At 58.8% G+C, this 15,498-nt stretch overlaps 1 protein-coding gene across 4 annotated transcripts in view; it reads right to left on the reverse strand.

Moving 5' to 3' along the window:
* The window catches only part of TUB (TUB bipartite transcription factor), an 86,458-nt gene that overhangs the window by 7,866 nt on the left and 63,094 nt on the right, over positions 1 to 15,498 (reverse strand). The window contains exons 1-8 of one of the 4 annotated variants that reach the window (XM_045065859.1): positions 15,055 to 15,424; positions 6,425 to 6,476; positions 5,789 to 5,951; positions 3,804 to 3,947; positions 2,449 to 2,616; positions 1,341 to 1,462; positions 678 to 875; positions 245 to 357 (exon numbers count right to left, since the gene is read on the reverse strand). In XM_045065859.1, coding sequence (XP_044921794.1) covers positions 245 to 357; positions 678 to 875; positions 1,341 to 1,462; positions 2,449 to 2,616; positions 3,804 to 3,947; positions 5,789 to 5,951; positions 6,425 to 6,476; positions 15,055 to 15,092 — 998 coding nt within the window. In that variant the 5' untranslated portion in view covers positions 15,093 to 15,424. Of the gene's footprint in view, positions 1 to 244; positions 358 to 677; positions 876 to 1,340; positions 1,463 to 2,448; positions 2,617 to 3,803; positions 3,948 to 5,788; positions 5,952 to 6,424; positions 6,477 to 15,054; positions 15,425 to 15,498 lie in introns of those variants that run through there. The other 3 variants (XM_004751907.3, XM_045065860.1, XM_045065861.1) reach the window with 3 other exon arrangements.

Genomic DNA, 15,498 nt, shown 5'->3' on the forward strand with positions numbered 1-15,498 from the left:
CCTCCTGGTTGGCCTATGGCCCCCTATCCAGGAGCGGCTTAGGGTAGGGTATATGAGCTCCATGTCTGAGTCTGGCTCTAGGCTGACACAGACCCGGGCCTACAGGCCTGCGGTCAGAGCTGAGAGACAAAAAGGATTCTGAGAGGATCTGACCCCTGATCTCGATCTCCCTCAGGGACAAGACCTGCCCTCTCCAGAGCCTTGCCCCACCCCCCAACGTGCTTCCTTAGGGGAGTGCTAGTACCGCAGTTTCCCGATGTAGCTGTCCCCTCCTCGAGACAAGTCTGTTGGGTCCACAGAGATGAGGTAATTCGAAGTTTTACTCTTCTTTCTCTTCCTTCCCGCCAAGAGGAATACCTTGGGGAAATGGAACAAGGTCACATTCCAGGCCCAGCCTCTGGTCACACACACCCAGGGGTGCCACACACACACGACGCTCTCTGGCTTCGACTCCTGAACATAAGTATGTGTGCACGCACAGACACACACACACACACACACACACACACACACACAGAGAGAGATATCAGCAAACAAAAAGGTATGCACTGACCAGGCACAGAGGCTTCTGTCCCTTTGGGGAACTGAAAGGTCAGTGTTGGACCCCAGGCTTCCAATTACATTCCAGCCCACCTCAAGCCTGCGTCAGTAAAATTGCAGGTTCAGGCCAACCTCACCTTCTTCCCATCCTCACGGTCCAGGTGCAAAAAGTAGGTGGGGTACATGCCCCGGTCCATCCCCTTCTTGTCCCGCGTGATGCGGCACTTGATGGTGATACCCTGGGGGGCCGGCCTCAGTGCAAACTCCTCAAGATCCTGGACCTCAACATCCGCCGAGGGTTCTGGGGCTGTCGGGCTGGGGGCTGAGGCTGCCTCCTACACGGGAGAGAGTAGAAGCCCAAGCCCCAGAGACCCTGAGCAGTTACAGCTGGTGGTCTGGGACCCAAAGCTACCCCCTGGTGTGGTGGTGGTGGTGGTGGTGGTGATGGGAGCTGGGACAGGGTCCTTGGGATAAGCTTGGCCCTGGGGTCAGCAGCTGGCTCCTCAGCCCTTTTCCCACCTCTGCTGTCCCTGGGGGGCGGAGGTGGAGATGTGGGCAGGTACTCGGGGCCATCCTGTCCAACTCGAGCCCCCTACTTCTGGCCTGGCTGAAGAGGAGGCAGGAGAGGAGGGATACAAAAGCCCCAGCCAGAAAAGCTTTTGTTTTCAAGGCCCAGAAAGAGTCAATTTCTTTCCCAAGAAAGCCAACTCTCCACTCCTTCACACCTGTTCCCCCTCCAACCTGGACGCTCAGACCTCTGATGGCTGTCTACCCTCCCTTGGGGCAGCAAAGCACCTCACCCTGACGGACTTCCGGCTGGTAGCGGAGCTGGGCCGGGTGTTGCTGTTTAGCTGGGAGGAGCTGGAGCTATTTTCATCCTCATCCTCCTCTTCCTCTTCAAAGCTCATGCTGCTGGAGACCCCTGGGCGGGGCAGAGGAACGGGACGGGACGAGTGGTCACATACACACACCCGGACACCTGCTCCGAAGCACAGTCACCCGTACATGCAAAGAGCCATATGTACACACATGCATACACACACACACACACACACGTCCAAATACACACAAGGACACACACTCTCCAATGCACGCATGAGCTGGGGCGGGTCACCATCCTCAGGGTGTAAACCCCCCTCCCCAGCTTTCAGCTCAGTCCCCCCATGAGACCACCCACCCCCAGCAGTCAGTGCCTGTCTCCTGGGTGGCAAGGCCTGAGTGGAGCTGACCCTGTGCTGGGAGCCTTCGTGTCTACCGGAGGTCTCAGCCGTCACAGGCCATAGAGTCTGTTTAGGAGAGGCCCAGCTCCCTCCTCCCCCAGCCAGATGCACATGCCTCCTCCCACAGCCTGCCCATGGCCTTCTGCTACACATTTCTCCCCACCTGGAATGCTATCCCTAGCCTCCTGCTGCCTCGACAGCCCCTTCTCCAGGAAGCCTGTCCTGATCTCATTTCTTAGAACATGTGTCCCTACTGGGCTTCCCTCTGCCACCCAGTGCCAGGGACTCCCTGGGGCGGAGCTCCTGGTAGAGAGACTCTCTGGGCAGCAGCTTTCCTGGGAGGATCTGCCATCCCTTCTGGCTTTCTGGCCCTGTTCCCTGAGCTCGGGACATGTAGCGGAAACACTTTGAAAAGGACCTTTCTCAAAGGACCCAAAGGGAAAGGAAATCTGTCTCCAAACCTGGGCCTCCCTAGAGACAAAAGATGGACGTAGGAATGGGCTGTGGACAGGTCGCTTTCCCTAACTGACACTGACTTCCCTGAACTTGGCCTTACCAGGGCTCCCTACATTCAAGTTTCTCATTAGTCTCACACTGTGCCCCTACCAAGGCCATGTTCCCCACAAGGGTGCATCTGAGAACCTGGAACTGAGCTTTGGGGGTGTCACTGAACCCCCACAGGGCTCACCCTTCCTCTGCATCGTGGCACGGAGGTCCTGCCCGCTGGGCTGTGCGCCCCCGCCGGCTGCCGTCTCCCCCGCGTCCTGAGCGTGGTCTGACTGGCCCACAGTCAGGATCCGCACCGGGTCTTGGGCCTCAGACTTGTCTTCTGCCAGTGCTGCTGGCCCGCTGGTGCCTGCAGGCCATGGATACTCCTGAGTCCCATGGGGGGTGGGGGAGAGAGCCCGGATTCTCAGACGTCCTTGAAGTGGGTGAGGGATGAGTGGGGGGAACCCTCTGCAAAACTGATTTTTGAAAATACTAATGACTGCCGCCAGCCTCTTATTGATCAACAAGCTACAAAGGGACAAGGGCTTCATTTCTTCTGCTGTTCCCCCAAATTAGTTGCCGAGGGTTGGTTTGAAATGCCTCATATCCCTAGGCAGAAGACAGCCATCTACAAAACCAACTACACAGTGAAAAAGACAAGATGGAGAACAAGGACTGATGATGACCATGGCCAAGGCCACCACTTGTTCACAGACACAGCCAACACCCAGTTATCAGTGCTGATCTTCTCTCTCACACACACAAACACACACCTCATAACTCACAGACGTCACTCAAAACACAGGGGGCCCCTTGAAAAAGATGGAGGTTGGCATACACTCCCCTTCCCAAATGGAAGATCACCCATCCCACCTCACCCTGCCCAAGGTGCCCGAGTAACAGAAGGCCTGGCCCACACAGGTAGCAGTTGCCTTGCTGGCTGAGCTACGCCCCCCCAACTCTGCAGTCAGCTCTGGAAGCCTATGACCCTGACATGCCACTGTCTAACCACATCCCAGACACCTGGAAATCACTGCCCATGCACACAGGTTGGGCACACAGGGGGTGTCTAGCCAGCAGAGACAGGACTCGTGGCAGAAGGCACCACAATGGTCCTTGATCTCTGGGGATCTTTTCTGGAGAGAGAGGAACGGAAAGAACAGAATGGTCTGTGGGCCCAGACGCTGGAGTGAGGACTATAGCAGAGAGTCGAGAAAGCCCACACAACTGTGAGTACGGCACAAGGATGCGGCAGACTGCCAGGGGCAGGACAGCAATGGAGGGGGCTCCAACCAGGTGGGGGTGGGACACGGCGAGGTGCATTTCACTTCCTGGCAGTGTGGGGAGCCTGCCCACACCCACAAGCCAGCCCAGGAACCCCATGAACTAGAGGAAGCCTGTGAGCTTGCTGGGCGGAGCCTTGAGTATCCTTCTGTGCCTTCATGGAGGCCTCCCACCCTATCCCTTACCTCCCAAATCTGGAGGAGAAACCTCCCTCAACCCTCCAGTGGGAGCCAGACCTCCTGAGGAGGGCCGTGGTGGAAGAAAGCCAACCTTTGTGCTTCCCCTTCTTTTCCTTCCTAGAGGCCCCGCCCTGGCCCCCCGCTGCAGTGGCTGCCTTGGTTCTCTTGGCTGAGGCTGGTGCTGTTGGTCGGGCAGCTCCCAGCTGCGCACTGGTGAGTGAGTCGGCCTCTTGAACTGCTCAGGAGAGAGTCCAGAGAGAGAGAGAGAGAGAGAAACATGGGCCCTAGATGAGACCAGAGCTGCAAGTGGAACTCACTTCTCAGCACATTTCCCAGGGCCCCACCACCACTCAGCCGTACCAGGGCCTCTGTACCACCTATGCTGGCTAGACACCCATAGCCTCTCCTATAAGAGAGAGGGGCTTAGGGCAGGCAGAGCTAGAACGGGATGGTGCCCCCAGCCCTGTGTGATAGAGTCAACAAGCTGGCCCACAGCATGACCAACCAAGAAGCACCACAATCAAAGCTCTGGGCCAGCAAACCGTGTTGAGTCTGGGCAGGGGGAGGGGAGCATCTGGGAGAATGTGGGTCACTCTAGGTGCCAAAGATAGAAAAGGCTGCATCTCCTAGAAGAGCCCAGAACTCAAGAGGGGAAGCACTGCAGGGAGCCTGTACTGGCCTGCCCAGGACAAGCCCATGGGAGCCTGGCACGCCAGCGTACCCCGAGCAGGAGAGTAACTCTGGGCTACAAGGAGCCGTGCCAACCAACAGAGAGGTGGCCTCCACAGTCTCACACATCAGAACCCCAACCTCCTCAAAGTCTTTGAATGATATCTCATTGCTCATAAGATGAAGACCAACATTCTCCCCTCCAGCTCCGTTCCATTTGGCCTTGGCCTTCCTGGCACACCCCTTATCTCCCAGGCACCCCACATCCCAGCCCCTCCAGGCGCTCTCAGGGCCTTGTGCACAGCATCCTCCCTCTTGCCAGAGGGGCTTGGCGCTACTGTCACACTGTGTGCACTGTCCTCACTGTGGACGTCGGCCCCCTGACCCCAACTCAACTCCCACTCAACCTGCAGTTTCCAGCTCAGGTGTCACCTCCTCGGAGAGGCCTTCCCTGGCCCTCGTATGGGAGCAGTCTCTCTGCCATTCACTCATACAGCCTGGCTTCTCTTCACCAAGCACACCAATGAACTCACTCTCCCTTCCTGGACCTCCAGGTCCATGAATAAAGAGAGAGCACACCTCTTCTGTGCTTCCCCAGGACCTTCAGCCTCTAATCCAGAGCCTGACACACAGTAGGCCCTCAACAAATATTTAAGAAATGAGTATACAACACGAATGAGCACGGTCAGTGAAAAACTTCGCTGGGAGAAAGTTCTCACTGCCCTCAAACTCTCTCAGCGTCTGAAGATGAGGGCCTTGTATTTTACACCGAGGGCCAGCAGAGGGCAGAGCAGGAGGCAGCTGAAGCGGCAGGGGGGTATGGGAGGTGCCCCTGGAACCCCAGATTCCAGGTCAGCCAGCCCCTGGAGCAGCATCCTCCTCAGGGCTCTGAGATGGGCAAAGAATCCCCTCCATCCCCACCCACACCCCAGAGCAGCAGCGTGAACCCAGCCTGGTCTGCAGCCTCGGCAGGAGAAGCATTCAGCAGACGGGACCATGTGACACACCAGCGCCACTTGTTTTCAAAGCCCCCAGACATGTTCCTCAACGTTACGAGGGGAGAAGATAGGCCCAGAGAGGGTATGTGACTTGCCCAGAGTCAAAAGTGAGCAGAAACTGTCTTCTGACAGGCCTGGGACCCACTCTGTCCAAAGGGGCTACAGACAGGCCTGCCCCTGGCCTGGGGCGCAGTCGGTGCTCAAGGAACACCCGCCAAGGCCACCGAAGCCTGGGGATACCAGAGCATGTGCAGGGGCCCTGGGCTGCAGGTCCCGACTCCCTCTGCCTGGGATGGAGCTGGGAGTCGTCTGGATGGAGGCCCGTGGGCACACCCCACTCTGGAAGCGGGGGGGGGGGGGCAGTCACAGCACAGGGAACTCCCCAGGCCAACCCCAAGGCAGGCTCTACCTTGGTAGCTGGTGCTGCCACTGCTGCTGAGGTAGGACTCCACCAGCGGCGCCTGCTCCTCTGACTGCCGGGCCCGCCGGCTCCGGGGCCGCCCGTCCGCGTTGGCCTGTACCATCAGGGGCTCCTGACGCTTCTTCTTCTGCTTCTGCTCCAGCAGGGCCCGCTGTGGAGGCACCGGACAGGCACACAAGTTGGCAGGACCTGACAGCACAGCCCGTCCCTCCCACCCGGAGGGCAGGCTCCCTACTGGAACCAGAGAAGGCCCGGATCACTCAGCTCGGTTCTTGGGGTGACCAAGGGGTCCACAGCCCACTTTGGGCCATGGCTCTGTGCCCTTGGCACCTTGAGGCTCAGGGTCCAGGAGAAGGAGGCACAAATCAGCCCAGGTAGATGGCCCAGCAGGACTGCAGCACGATGTCCGGTGCTCCGACTACAGGCACCAGCTGCCCACCTGGAAAAGCCCTGGGCTCTGGGGCTGTGCTGATGCTGAGCAGTCTAGACATGGCTTGTCTCTCTTCTGTGAGGGCCTCCTCCCAGCCAGCCAGGGTCACCCCAGGAAGCAAGACAATGTCCCCCACAGCCCCCCGCCAATGGTAAATGCCAACTGCCCGTCCACCCAGCCCCGGCTGCACTCACCTGCCGGTCTAGCTTCTGCTGCCTCAGGTTGCTGCCCTCATCATCTAAGACACTGTAGAGGGAGACAGGGGCATTCAGGGCCTGCCTGGTGGCTGCCAGCTACAAACAGGGAGCCCAGAGCCCACCCCCGCCCTGCACATTTAAACCCCTCCCATAATGACTCCTGGGGACACAGGAGAAGGAGACAGGAAGGGTGGGGCTACTACCTGGAAGCCAGCTCCGGACGGAGAGGTAGAAGCCATATTTTTGCCAATGCAGGAGCTTTCTCCTGTGGGGGTCCCTGCTGACCGAAGGACTTCCTAGTTCAGCCTGACCCAAAAAGTACAGGAAGAGACTCTCTCTTTGGGGCCATGAGCTGAGACGTGCCTAAGATGCAGACGAACCTGCCCAGAGGCATCAGGTACAAGCCAGGCCCAAGGCTGGGCTTCAGACTGAGGCACCTGTCTGCTCCAGGTCCCTCTCGGATCTCGCCAGCTCCTCCCCGGTCCTCCCGTCCTTCCTAGAGGAGGCTGGATCCTTTGAGGCAGACTCATTCCTCTTCTAGTCAAACTCCTGGCTCTCCAGGTGGCAGAATGAGAGATGCCAACACTATCCACCCCCTTTAAAGAAGGCTGAGGGTTCTCTCATCTGAGAGAGAGAAACTAGAAGTCCAACCAGTCCCTGAGGGCAGGGCTGGGCTGGCTGGACATATGTGTAGGCAGACAAAGCCCATCCGTGCACAGCCCAGTGACCAGCCAACAGGGGCACTGGGGCATCAAATCCTTGAGTCTCTAAGGTCTTGGAACAGGCAGTGTGTCATCTCACATAGACTGGACCTGCCTCCCAGGAAGGCAAGTGAAATTAAGGAGCCCCAACCACTTAGCACTCCTTCTAGGGCAAGATACACCCATAAGCCGTAGCCCTAAATTCTGTAAAAGCCAGGGTTGGGGGCAGAGCTGGAGCCTGAGGATCTGAGCCCTGGGAACCCCCAGACTATCCTGGCCCAATGATGCTAGAGCCTGCCCCTGAACCAGACCATGAGCGGGAACCTGCACAGGCATGCCTGAGGGCATCAGGTTTGTCATGCGTGTGCACATGCCAGAAGGTGTCCAAACATGAGCACATCTACACGTGTGAGTGAGCACACACCTGTGTATCTATATAGATGAACTTGTGTGCGGGTGAGTACGTGTGTGAGGAGTGCACACAAGGACGAGTCACCCTGAAGACAGCTCAGCCGCTGTCACCCCCTCCCGATAAGAGGAGCTCTTTCTAGCCAGAACAATCATTGACCTGCAATGTCCCCTCGGCTCATCCAGGGGACCTGTGAGTCGGTGTGCTGGGGAGCCACCCAAGGGCGGCAGGACGTCCACGGAGTCCCCAGCCCGCCGGCCTCCCTGGCCACAACCTACGACGACTGCCTGTTTTCAACCACTGGCACTGTTCTCCTTACTTGAAGGCCTTGCCTGACACCCATGGGCTGGTCCTCACTCCAGAAGAGCTCCAACCATGAGCCTCGTTGGTTTGCAACCTTATTCTCCAAGTCTTGGCTGCCAGAACACAAGCGAAGACACTGCTAAACAGATGTGCTTCTGAGCCAAGGCCTTAGTCCAGGGGGGACTCCATGAGCGTGCTGCCAGGACCAGACGACAGTGACCCGGCTCCTAAAACTTCCAGCTGGCCAGGACAAGGAGTGCCCACTCAGAGAAAGCAGGCACCCCAGGCCAGAGGGTGGGAGCCAGAGTTCTGAAGGAGAAAGAGTTCATTAGGGAGGGCAAGATGCCTGGGAGCTCCGCCAGGGCTGAGAAGCTACGAGTCTGCCACTGGTCTGCACACCCTAAGTCAGTGGCCTCACTGAACGAAGCCGAGGCCAAGCATCTGCTCCCACAGACTTCCAGGGCTCAGGCCACCAACACCACCATCTCCCAGGGTCAGTGGCACAAGCAGTGTGTATTCCTTTAAAACGCGCAGGATCTGGACAGAAACAGCACTCCGGACGCCACGTGGCCCTGGCAGACGGCAACGACGGGGCCTGAATCCAGCTGTGCTCTGCCTGCCTGGCTCTGTGCCTGGGTCCACACTGGGCAGCCGGCAGCACAGTCACACGCTAGCAGCCTGGCCACGGGAGCCCAAGCGGCCTCTGAGAGACTGCCGGCTCAGCTTCCTGCAGACAGGGGCAGCTTTGTGACCAGCATGACGCCCGACCCCTGTGTCTTCCTTGGGCAGGGGCAGGGAGGGCAGCCAGGTAATCCCGGGACGGAGCCTGGTGAGCAGGGCAGAGAAGACGCCCTCTGTGGGCTGTGGTGCTGACGCAAACATCTCAGTTCATTCAGAAAAGGGGACGTCCACCTGCGAGCTAAGCTGACATGAGCAAAGCCACCTCCAGAACCGCTGGGTCACTGCGACAGCTCGATGGACAAAGGCAAATCTCATAGTGTCCCTATCTGTGGAGGGGCAGAGGGGGGCTGCATTCAGCCCAGGCTACTGTCCCACTGCCACGGACTCTCCACATGTCACGCGCACGGGCAAGGAGGCTGCTTTTCTCTGCCGCCAGCCCCACCTCCATTCCCTGAGCAGGAGCCACTGGCGTTGTTAGTAATGCTGCTCACCTGGAAGGATCATAGGTGGAATGGACTTGACCTCTGGCCCTCACAGAAAGATGGATGAGCAAGGGATAAGTTTCTAAAGAGATTCCAGAAACTCAGATAGCCTGGAAGTGCCTGGGGAGCCAGCCCCCACCTCCCAAGAGGCACAATACCGCAGCGGGGTGGGGGGCGGGGGGGGGCGGTGCTGGGAAAAGCATCAAGCCCCGGGGAGGAACAACATGCCTGGCCACCAAGGACCCCCCAGGAGGGCCGGCAGTCCACGGACCTCCGAGTGGTGGCTCTGAGGGTGGGCTACAGCATGTCCACAAAGCAGCTTCCTGCTGCAGCCCTGTTTCTACGAAAGCCCCAGAGGTCGGAGGCCGACCTCCATCCCCGGCAGGGACAGGCCCAGACTGCCTGACAGCACTGTGTCTGAGGCACACATCTGTCCCTGACCGAGAACAAATCCCCACAAGTCCTAGCGGCTGCGGAGAACCACAGCGACAAGGTGGCTGTCCCAGGAAGGCCCCGGGCCCCACCCCTGCAGGCGGCCCTGCCCCTCAAGCTCCCACCATGGCACCTTCCTTCCCTTCTCACCACCACCACCCGGCCTGCCTCCACCCAATGGGCACTGTTCTCAACAGCACTAAATGATAACCACAGAGGAGACAGTAATGGCTTTTTAACAACTCGGGCTCCAATTATGGAATCACTGCCAAGCCCAGGCTGCCAGCTGCGGCCCCGCCAGGAGACTCGGACAGGAGACAGGGCACTGATGGATGGGTCCTCCAGCTGACCCCGGCAGCTCCTTCATCTCGGTCGCCTCCTGCTGGGGACTGGACCAGGGAGATCCAGTAACACACTGGCCACGGGCTCCTGAGGGTCAGAGAAACCCGATCTGCAGTGTCCATCAATCCCTCAACTCTGCCCAGGGCCGACGAGGGGGCCCTTCGCCTCCCAGGGAGACAGCCCCTCCATATCCTCCTGCTTCTCACAAGCCGCCCAACAGATAACAGGAGAGAAAACCATGCTTGATAACAAGGGAGAGCAGGGCCACTTCTCCCATGGGATGGAAAAGCCAGCCGTGGACAACACATTTAGGAAGCCGTGTCCCTGCCTCTCTCTAGACTCCACTGTGCATGCTCAGCTAACCCACCAGAGCTGACCAGAGACCTGGGGGCCAGGCTACCTAGGGACAGTCTCGTACCCCACGCCCAATTCACCATCTGCTTTTGTGCCCTCATTCCTTCCACCCAGTCACAAAGGAAGCTGCCCCCGCTGGACCCAAGGAGTCAGAGGAGGAAAGGCCACCCACGGGGTCAGGCTGCAAGCCCTGTACCTATGGATGCCAGACTCCCCCACCCCCACCCCAGCATGCCCAGATCTGTCCCTAGTGGCTGCCTGGAAACCAGGGAAACACAGAATGGGTGGGAACAGGGGCAGCCCCAAAAGGGAGAAGCCCACAGGGCTCACAGGAGTCCAGCCAATAATTAAAACTGCTATGTGCACTCGGCCCTGACTCAGGGATTCAGAACTGCTGGGGAAGTTACCTCAGAATCAATCCCTCGCCTCATTTTCTCCTTTAAAGCAAGAAACATAGGTGATTGTAATGCTCAGTAATGCAAATGAGGACTAGAAGCCACAGCTGGTGATCTCTAAAGAACAAAAAAGAAATCAGAGAGTTGCTGAAAGTATGCAAATGCAGACTTCGGTTCGGATGGGGGAAGCAATCAGTCTGTACATCCATCAGTCTTACACCGGCCCCAGATCACAGATTCGCTCAAGAGCTAGAAGACCCCGTGACTGAGCAGGCGCCAGCCCAGTCCACAAGCAAGTCAGGCCACATACCCCCAGACCTATCCAGGAAAACAGGAGGGCAGCATAGCCAGGGTTCCCCATGGAATCACGAGGACCAGTGACAGTCACTTGGGGCAAAATAAAGCAATGTGAGTGGCGTGTGCTCCAAGGAGACAGACCCTCAACGGTTTTTGCAACATGCCATAATCAGAGGAGGTTTCCAGCGTCCCGCTTCCCTTGCTAAGCGTGTTTACTGATGACCTAAAGACAAAGCGGGCCTCTCAGCCGACTTCTAGGTGACACAACGCCAAAGTGGTATTAAACTGTTCACTGGGACAGTATGACTTCAGAAGACACTGGTGAGCTAGCAGAGTCTAACCAATGCCTAACAGGAGAAGGTCACGTTTTACATGTGGGTCCCCAAACCCAGGTCTGCCCCACATAGGCAGAATGGGGTACACAGGGCTTGACATCAGCTGGATGAGACTTCAGGGTTCTATTTACAGAGGCCTCAAGGTGACAAGCTGGTGAGCCAAAGCTGTCCCCAATTATAGGGAGCACCCACGGTCAACAATGGGAGCAGGGCCCCCAGCAAGGAAGTAACCGCCTCCCTCTGCTCGGTGTGGGAAAAGAGGAAGCTGCAGGAGGTCCAGGCCCGGCGCCGGAGGGGGCAGAGACATGGTCCCTGCTCCTGCAGTCCTCTCCACCACCCATGTTCTTGCTGTCTCTACCCGAAGCAGCAGCAGGGAGACATCCCCATGAGCCGGGCTCCCCCTCCCTGCTGCAGGAGGTGAAGCAGCAGTCGGAGCCCCCACAGCACCCCAAGGCTTCCCACACAGGCAGAGCCGACAGAACCAAGCCTTGCTTGGGCAGCAGTCCTTGCACTCCCCAGAAAGTGGTGGGAGGACCTTCACAAGAGCCAGGAGGAGGGAAAACTCAGAGGCACGCCGAGGCTCACCCCAAGAAGAGCCTTCTAGCGCTCACAGCCATGTGAGGGAAGGGAGCACTCAAAGGACTGGACAGCCTGTGAGGGCCCTTCCGGCAGCGGTGCTCATTCTCTGACCCCGGGCCTCGCTCTTCCAGCACTAGTGCCCTTCCTGAGGGGAGACTACTACGTCCCCTGTGCTGAGAAGCCTGGTGTGCAGCCAGGAAAGCCAGAAAGTCCACACAGCTGCCTGGGGATGCCTCTTTGACTGAAAGTAGTGTGCATCTTGTCTGGGCTGGGCCGCACCGGGCACACAGCCCAGGACCAAATGGGGTCCTTGCTCTCCAGGAGTTCGCGGCCGGGTTGGGGGGACGCAGTGCAGAGAGAGCACTAAGGACAAGGCCTGCCATCCCTCCCTCGCTCTTAACGCTCCACCTGCAATTCATAAGGGTTGTGAAGCTGGGAAGGAGGAGCATTTACTACTCAAGAAGAACAGAAGAAGAGAAAATGGCAGAAGTGCGAATTATCAGTACTAGTAAGAATAGACAAACATCAAAACACAAAACATTATTCCAATTGTTCAACTTCATAAACTAAACGACTCCCTTCTGAGTCAGAGTGTGAGATTACTCCACGATCCTTATAAACTGAGCCACAATTACCCTTAAGACGATTATCGCCAACCGGCAGTTACTTCAAAGAAAATGAGCCAGGCCTAGGGAACGCAGGTGCAGCCATCACAGAGGGAGGAAAACCCCTACCAGGAGAGCTAACAAGAAATCGACCGACCGACTGCTCTCCCCCCAACCAAAGGACGCATTCCGGTTCTGACATGCTGTGACACTGGGGAAACCGCATACCAAAGCACAAGGCACATGCACGCATGCCCACCCCTTCATCTGCAAGGAAGCGGCCTCGCCTGTCTTCTGCCCCAGTTTTCTGCGATCACGCAGGCATGGGGCTTTAACTGCAATCAGCAGCCCAGTTAACGGGAGAAGCAATTTGCATCTCCTCTTCTCCGCCTGGGTCTCCCCCATTCTGGAAGTCTACACCCAAGGTCCGGTGCTTTCCCAGGCTCAGAGCACGCTCAGAAAGACCCCAGCAAGGCAGGAGAGATTCTGGCAACTTCGGAATATAGCCTGCCCCCAGCTCGAGAACCCCCCCTCCCTGCCACACAGCAAGGCAGGGATGACGGGCAACCGCAAGCTGGCAGGGCCACAAGGGTGCCAAGCTGCCCTTCAGGGATAGGATTCTGTGCTCCAGGTGGCATGTGCAGGCCCAAGAAAGGAATGCAGGAATAGGGCGGTTGGGCCTGGGCTGGGGCAAGTGCCAAATCACCCCCTGAAGGACGCCAGTGCCCTGAGCACCACTGGAGGACAAAGCCATTTCTCAAAGATAAGCCCACCTCCCGAGGGACCCCGTTCCTAGAGGCAGGCTTTCTCTGAGACTTGTGCACTTACTCTACACCCTGTTCTGGTCTTTGGCTTCTGAGAGAGGCTCCCCTAAACCATGATCTAGCCTGGCCCCTAGTCCGCCAGATCCTAAACACCCCATCGTATCTACAGCCACAAGCGCTGTCCCTTCCTGCCCTCCTAAGTCAGCCTGGCCACCACCCTGCCAAGTGCTCCCCCTAAGCTTACTTCCACAGCATTAGAGGGGAGACCCCTCAGTCTGCAGGTGCTACCCAGGCACCTCTGCTGGATGGCTAGAAAAGGTTGATGGTACTCCGTGGGGCTGCACAGTCTTCTAGAAGGTCCTTGGCACAGACATGTCAAGTCACGGTATCCCAGAAACTACCTGTGCCCCCAGCCTGGACACCAGTGGAGGGTAACAGCTCTTGAGTCAGCAAAGCCCCAGTCTCCCGATGGGGGTTATCTCCCTGATCCATGGCAGACTCTGAGAAGCGACTGCATTATGCCTGCAGGAAACCCTATGGGTGACTCGTGTGTGTGTGCACGTGTGTATGCTGGTGGGAGGGGCACCCACAAATTCTCACTTGAGAAGCTCTAAAGCCCCCAAAGGAGCTTAGAGACAACAGCTCTCAAAGAAAAAGGCTGGATTCTCCAGGTCAGTGACAGGTGCTTGCTTGCAGAAGGATCTGCTTTTAACAAGCCTCAGGCGGTTTCAGCTGGTTTCCATTTTGGATGCTGTCTGGACAGACTCCTAGAAGAGATCTGTCAGAAATATTTTCTATGGGTGACTGGAATCAGGTCCCTTCCCCAGAGCTGGCTGTGTTACAAGGCAGGTCCTGAGGGTCTGCTCCTTCAGCCCGCAGGCATGGGCACCTAGGCAGGCAATAACATAGTGGCCCCGGCAGTCCAGCACCCATCTTACACACATGCCTCTCAGGGAGGCCCAGAGACAGCCCCGTAGCCCATGGCAACCAGGAGCCAATAGGTGGCCAAGGATCTGGTGCTGCCATGACAATGAGCTCTATTCCAGGGGTAATGGAGAGAATGAAGAGTGGATGGGGGAAAGGCCTGCACCTGGGAGAGAACCCCCAACGCCCCTCCCCCACCCCGACCACCACTCAACTGGCAAAGCCCATCCATCCTTGGGACAGACCACAGACTCTGGGAACACAGGGTAGGCAACCCTGCTGTCCTGAGTGCTCTTACGCATGTAAAGGCAGTGTATGTATTGTGAGTTGGTGTGTGTCCAGGTATAGAGCTGTTCCAAGTGGATTTCTGAGTACCTGATAGATAGGAGTCGTACCTGTGAGGGGGTTGCGGGTGTCAAGTATTGTCCAAATACAGGATGTGTATGGGCGCAGGGAGTAGGAGTACACCTGCGTGAGACCAAGAATCAGCGTGTGTGGAGACGTACGGGGTGCATGTGTCTATGAGCGGCCTATGCTCTTGGTTCAGAATAACTGCCTCCAGGAATTCATGCTCTGCGTGTGTGAACAGACCGGCAGGAGCCTCTCTGGCCCGATGCACCCACGGGGAGTGCGTGCCTGCAGCTGCACGAGTGTCTGTCTACAGCTATACCGGCGTGTGACCCGGTGTGCGGGGCCTAGGAGGGGGCTCAGAGCAGTGCGCTCCCTACCCGCGCGACCACATGGCGCTGCCCGACCCAACACGGCCCACACAGGCCCAGAGAACTGGTCCCTTCCAGCAACCCCTGCGGAGGAGTGATGGGGCAGGGCAGGCCGGCTCAGTCCGCCCGGGGCCCAAAGTTGGGGTAGAAAGGCCCTGCGCCTCCAGCCCGCGCCCGCAGTGTGGGATGGGATGAGTACAGGGGCCCTGCGCTCCGGGTCGGGGTGGGGGGCGCCGCTCGTCCCGAGCGCTCCGGGTCGGCCCACGCCCCCGAGCTGAAGGGGAGGTGGACGGGCGTCCGCGTACCTGTAGGGAATCCAGTCGGAATGCGGCTTGGAAGTCATGTCTCCCGGGGGCGGGGCGGCGGCTGCGGCTCTGGAAGCCCGGGCCCGCGAGGGACGGCGCGGGTGCCCTGCTCAGCTCCCGGGCCGCCCCGGGCCGCATCCTCCCGGGCCGGGGCGCTGGGCCCCGCCGAGGCCCGCGCCGCACGCCAGGGCCCCGGCCGCGGGCTTAGCGAGCGGCTGTGTGCGCGGCGCGATGGGCGAATTGGCGGAGTGCGCGGGGCCGCGGCGGGCGTGCGCGCGCGTGGAAGCAGGAGAGGCCGGCCGCACCGCCGGGCGCCACTGGAGGGGCTCGGTCCCGCGCGGAGGGGCCCGAGCGCTGCGTGGCAGCGGCCCGCCCCCGCCCCCTCGCCCCGCCCCTGGCAGAGACCCCACCCCCGGCCGGCGCCGGCGTTCCGAACGCCCCCGC

Source organism: Mustela putorius, unplaced genomic scaffold (assembly GCF_011764305.1).
Source record: "Mustela putorius furo isolate JIRA1106 unplaced genomic scaffold, ASM1176430v1.1 tig00003859_pilon_pilon_pilon, whole genome shotgun sequence".
Lineage (NCBI taxonomy): Eukaryota > Metazoa > Chordata > Mammalia > Carnivora > Mustelidae > Mustela > Mustela putorius.